A 6,487-nucleotide genomic window follows, 5' to 3' on the forward strand; every position below is an offset into this window, starting at 1 on the left:
ATAACAAAATGACCATTATCATGCCAGACAATTCAATCATTACAGGGGCAAGTAATGATTTGTATAAAAAAAATAAAAGTTATATTTGAGCAAGAATGTCACATGAAAGATAAATTATAGTGTCTCCCTTACTTGGATGGAAATTTATCACCTGTTAGTTGCTCGTGACTCTATACCCTGATTGTCACTTAGAACATTGAGTTTATTGAATTTTGTCAGTTCTTTAACTTATTCAATGTCAACTGGTTAATCAACCACATATGTGCCAGAAAAACTGCATCACTAAATCAGAGGTTTAGTCTATGGAGGAGTGTGCTGCTCTGTTTCAGATGCTATATGGTTCTCAAATGTTTAGACATATTAATAGATTGTGACTACAGATGTCTTAGACAACTCCCAACACCCAGTCAAATTGGAAGGCATGAAAGGGGAGTGAGGCTGAATAAAACATTTCTTATGTAATCCCACTACAGCTCTCAGATATATGTGCACACATGATGCATACAATATACAATTGTTTTTCATTCCAACAGACATTCCAAAATCAAAGTAAATAATGTGAGAAATGAAACAAGACATAAAAATATATTTGGAAGGTTTTGGTTTACAGGACGGGATGCATGATGGTACACAGAGACATTACTGACAACAATTGCTTGAATGTCTTAATATGATATATAAAAAGAAAGAATGCTTTTGTGTTTAGGAAATTACCAGAGCAATGCCAAAACCTCTTTAAAATATCGGAAAGTTTGTTTTGCCTTTTTGTACTTCAATAGAAAAATGAAATAGCACAGGTATGTACAGGAGGACCTGGTAATAAACTGACACAATGTCACAATTTGTGAACAAAAATAATTTTGATAGCTGAGGCTCATTGGATATCAAAGAAGTGAGGCCCAAAAATGATCCAATAGACCCCATGATAAAAATGAGAGAGGTTAATAAACAACAGATGGCAGAGAGAACAAAATTGTATAATGATGAGCTATCAAAACTGTTCACAAAAGCAACCTAAGATGTACAGACAGGAAATAGACATGACTATACATTTGGTAAAGACTTATTTTGTTTATAGCCATTAGATACATCTTGCTAAAAATGTCATACAGGAAGAATATAGTGCATACTATATATATATCCTAGAAGATTTGCAAAACACTCTTACGTATAGATAAAATGATGGAAAACCCACTATACACAAAACATATCTATTAGAAGATGAGACTACAGTTTCGAACCTGAAGATGAAATCCAGGCGGATTTTGAAACTGTAATCTCACCTTCTAATAAATATGTTTTTTGTATAGTGGGTTTTCTGCCATATATCCTAGAAATATCCAAGTTATTACAAAAACTATATCAATCATTTATAATTCTTATCATTTCAGTACCAAGGTTAACATATTAAACAAAGATTTTTGCACTGAGAATTCAGTATCTTTTATTTCATAAGCTAGGCAAAACACTTCAATTTGTCTTTGTCATAATATTCATGTTGAATATGTCTAATATTAAAAGAATAAATCCCTATTTCTCAATTCTTTAAAAAGAAAAGTTCTTTCTGGGAAGTATTTTCAGAATTATTCAGTCATGAATAAGTTGTTCCCTTTATATCCTTCTGTTTACAGATGCATTTTTCTATTATAGTTTGAGGCATATATCTAATTTTGTTAAAGGCTGTAAGCATGTTCCAATCATGATAATTAAAATATATCACAAGAAAAAATAATATCTAACAATTCAGGGAAATATTACAAAAAAAGAATGAAAGTATAGGTGAAAGAAAATAATAATGATGAAAAGTGATCAACTCTCAAATACAAAGACATACACAAATATAAAGAAATAAACCAAAATAGATTTTCCTAAAATTCATATCATCCCCTGGACGAAGTATCTTCGTCACTTTCTTTATTGGAAGAATAACCGGCATCACTTTCTCCCTTGGCCCCAGAACCTGCTGCTTTTTCCTTGATCTTGTTTTCTGGCTCCTCTTCCTTGTCGTTCTCTGCTCCTGAGGCCTTGTCACTATCCTTCTCGTCTGATGAGTTTCCTTTGCTGCTCTTTGCTTCTTCCTCGTCACTGTCGCTGTCATCTTCACTTGATTCATCCAAGTCACTGTTGAAAAAGAAAGAAAAAAATTTATTGATCAAAGAATTAGGATTAACTGCTTGAATTGTGCGTACTGCAAGAAAAAACGAGGAGAAAGGAGAAAAAAAGAAGCGAGGAGAGGCGAAGAGAGGCGAAGAGTAATGAATAAGATAAGGCAAGGTAAGGTACGAGAAGGGAAAAAAAAGTGAAGAGAAGGTCTCTGTCAGGTTATAAGACTTGAAGTTCCATCCCTAGTATATCTGAAATCATGAGAACAGATCTGATGGGGATGGGAAGTTTAAAGGGATTCCCTGAATAGGCTTTTCTCTGATTTTTTGTCTTGGCTTTTTTTCTATGCATATTTATACAACCACAATGACTGCATGAAGTCATCTCATATGCTATCAGATTACTATAACATTTGATACCAGATTTTTTTACAATAAAGGAGCCTTTTTCACACTTCATATGCATCATAATAGGGTAAAAGAGGAACAATCATAATAATAACAACAGTAACAATGATAAAGGAAAAAAATATCTGCTCAACTTGTTAATGATGGGTTATGTGTTTTCTTGATATGGCTTTGCAAGTCTTCACACCGGGGATGTGATTTTTTGTCCTAATTTTTCAGAGCCACCATTCCAGGGACATGTGTACCACATCATGAGATATATATATATGTATTTTGAGAGAGAGAGAGAGAGAGAGAGAGAGAGAGAGAGAGAGAGAGAGAGAGAGAGAGAGAGAGAGAGAGAGAGAGAGAGAGAGAGAGAGAGAGAGAGAGAGAGAGGGGGGTGAGGTAAAGGGGAGATGGGGGAAGGAGGTAAATGACATCACATGCTCTCCAGCATGCTTACCCAAGGAACACTGGAAAAATAATGTAACCTGATTGTTCGATAATTTGTCCAAAAAGGGGGGCAAAATTCTACCGTAAGTCATTACCTCTGTGCACCTTGAATGTCATATTTCACAAAGACTCCTTCTCTGTTGCAGCTGCTGTCGCTTTCATCCGGTAAGTATACCTACCTTTCATTTCATCATCTCACACAAATCTATAAAGCCTCATCAAACCTCAATGAAGCACTACTGTTCTACTGACCCCCAGTATGCTCTGCCTGCAATCCCACAGACAATGACGAGGGATAGGTTTGAAGACATCACAAGACACCTGCATGCGGTTGAGAACGGCAGTATTCTCTCTGCAGATGACCACCTGTGGAAGTTACTCCCTGTCCTCAACCTATTCTCTTGTCAGTTTGTTGACATCTACACCCCTCCTATGAGGATATTCGTTGATGAGAGTCTGTGGAAGTTCTGGGGGCGCTTCTGGGCTGTGCAGTACATCTCCAAGAAGTGCATGTGCTTTGGGGTAAAGGCACATACACATACCCCTACTCAGGGGTATGTGTGTACCTTCTGGATTTACATGGGCAGGTGACAGGTGAGCTTCCAGCCTTTTGAAGGCCATTGTCAACCTGATGAGAAGGGTTCTTAGGTACATACTGACAACTGGTATACCTCTCCATCTCTTTTCCATTACATGCAGGGTCAGTGTACAAATGCGGTTGGCATGGTGTGGGCCAACTGCAAGTTTATGCAGACAGATCTGCAGGTGAAGGTCCCCGGAGACATGAACTACTGCAACACAGCGACCGGTATATTGGCCCTTTGTTGGGTCAACAAGTGACCCGTCAACGTGTTGTCGACGGTCCAATCCACAGTAGCAGGATGGTCACCGTCACCAGCTGGGGTGGGCAGCTATGCACCAAGCCCAAGGTAGTGGCAAACTACAACTCCAGCATGAAAGGGGGAGACTTGTGACGAGCTGGCTCAGTCATACCTGACCACTCACATGGCAATAAAATGGTACAAGGAGGTCTTGTTTTACCTTTTTGACATGGTGGTAGTCAATGCTTTCCTAGTGAAGGCACTCAGAGGTTGTATGACTCAGCTTGACTTACATAGCAGCTCACTTTTTAGCATAGAATGGAACATTACTGCACATTTGAGGCAAACTGTAACTGTTCCCATAACAGCAGCATTGACAAATTCCAGGGTGAGACAGAGCACTTTCAAATAAGGATACCAGGCAACAAGTACCGATGTAGCAGGGTTTGCTACTCGTATGGTAAGAGGAAAGAGACCTGGGTTTTGTGCAGTGCCAGTGGCATTCCCCTCTACCAGTTTGATTGCTTCCTGAAGTATCATATCTGGCAGTGTGGCTAACCTTGGTGTCTCACCTCTTACCATGGGTGTAGCAGTGTACATATTGCAAATTATGTAAATAATGAAAAAATAAAAATCTCTACAAACACTATTTTCCTCTTCCCATCATATGATAAATATTCTTTTTCACAGAGTGTATACCATATAAAGAGCTAAACTGGACTCCAGCAAACATATTTAGTCTATTACAACTCTTACACATCTCATAAATTGTGTAAAATATTCATCTGAATAAATTCCATATAGAAAACCCTCTGCTAACAGTGGGCCGCTGCCTCAGCGTACAGATTTCCCCGGTGGGATGGCCCGCAAGAGAGAAATATACCCTGGCGAGTAGTCAAGGCAACAGCCAAAACGTCCCTGTCGTTATTGGGTTAACAAAAGAATCAATATGTTTGAATGAAATCTGAAATAGTTAGAAACAGTTCATATAATCAGTAAAATCCGCTAATAAACATACAAGAAATACTTACTCTAAAAATCTGCCTTTTTTGGGTTTGACGACTGGTTTTGCTTCTTCTGAGGAACTTCTCTTCTGGGAACCTGACTTACTGGTAAAGGCTGAAAATAAATGAATTTTACAATAATTTATCAAATGAAAGAAATCACATATTTACCATTTAACATTTTATAGAACAAAACTGGATATAGCATATAACACACACACACATAATCATACATAAATACATATCTTAAGCCATTCATGCCAGATGATGTGATATAATGTCATCAGCATATTTTTGACACAACGGATGATATTTATGTTTTTTTTTATGACTAGTGAAAAAGAATCTAAAAACCTCTTTTGTCATCACTTAGAATGGGGCAGGTGAAAATCACTCTGAGAGTTTCAGCATGGCCTTATGCCAGGAGGAATCTCTCAGTAGGAAGCTGTGAGCGCTAGCTATACTGACGGCGGGAGCAGCATGAAGCAAATATATGTACTGTTGCAAATGGGTTAACCCACTGACTAGATGATGTGATATCATGTAATGAGAATATTTTGTGTAGACACATTTTTCTTCATTTTTGAATATAATATAAATAAATACAAGAACCTCCAATTATCACCCCGTTGAATCAGGTAGGTGAAAAATGCTCTGAGAGGCGCAGTGCAGCATCATTTTGAAAGAGATCTTGCACTTATCTAGCCAATGGGAGCGGCATTAGCCAAATATAAATTCTGGTGTGTATGGCTTAAGTAGTGACCAAATAAGTTAGAAAGAAACATTTACATTTTCCACTAACTTCATCTTTCCTTGAGCATTATATTCCTAACAAATTAGCTTCAAGGGAATAACTCATAAACTAATGAAAATTAAACTACAATTTCAATGCCATCAAAACTAGCTACTCCCAAACTGCATTAAGCTCATTCATAGGCTTCAGCAAAGGTTACAGTTCCATAAGTTTAATCAAGATCTGAACACATCAAGTAGCCAAAGCTTACAATCTCATTCAATTTTGACAAGCTAAGTTTTATGACAGCTTACAACGTCATTCAATTTTGACAAGCTAATTTTTTCCTGAAAGCCGCAAAATTGACTAAAAGTTGGTAGTCTTTGAATCTCAGCTGATGCATTTTATTTTGCTTTGTGACAGGTTCTATAAATGTAGAAATAATGAAAATGCAACATATGCAGTAAATACATGTTAACTAAAGAAGTTGTGGCAAATGAGGAAGGTGGTATAAGTGCTGACAAGTTTGAGTATGGCTAAACAAAATTATTAGAAACTTACCTTTGTCTAATGAATCAAATAAGTTCTTTTCCCGAACTTCTCTCTGCTGGTAATATGATTCATCCTGGAAAACGTGTTTTGGAGTTTCCTTCAACTTCTCAAATTTCTGACGTTTGCGTTCCTGTACCTCTCGTTCTCTTTCTGATTTCTTGCTGATGAACTCCTTTAATCTGTGAGGTGGTAATTAGTTCAGTTAGTATTTACTATTTCAATACATTGTATAATTTACAGGCCTTCTGTAAAATAATTTGTGACTGCTGGTTCAAAAATCATATACTGCTTCAGTATATTATCTATACTATTTACAGGTATTGTATCAATTTGTATGGTTATTTGTCCAAAATACCATATTCATAACAGAAATACATCACTATGATTCTGATAAAAATATAATTACTCATTATGCTCATTGATCTCACATTT

The 6,487-nt window shown here is 36.9% G+C and overlaps 1 protein-coding gene across 1 annotated transcript in view; it reads right to left on the minus strand.

The window, feature by feature from the left end:
* Positions 1-566: 566 nt before the first annotated feature.
* Positions 567-6,487, minus strand: part of LOC122249076 (splicing regulator SDE2) — a 15,086-nt gene continuing 9,165 nt past the window's right edge. The window contains exons 5-7 of the mRNA XM_086535272.1: positions 6,065-6,234; positions 4,798-4,885; positions 567-2,121 (exon numbers count right to left, since the gene is read on the minus strand). Coding sequence (XP_086391398.1) covers positions 1,881-2,121; positions 4,798-4,885; positions 6,065-6,234 — 499 coding nt within the window. The 3' untranslated portion in view covers positions 567-1,880. The remainder of the gene's footprint in view (positions 2,122-4,797; positions 4,886-6,064; positions 6,235-6,487) is intronic.

The sequence above is a fragment of the Penaeus japonicus genome, unplaced genomic scaffold (genome assembly GCF_977035675.1).
Source record: "Penaeus japonicus unplaced genomic scaffold, GWHDUDI00000001_assembly GWHDUDI00000043, whole genome shotgun sequence".
Classification (NCBI taxonomy): domain Eukaryota; kingdom Metazoa; phylum Arthropoda; class Malacostraca; order Decapoda; family Penaeidae; genus Penaeus; species Penaeus japonicus.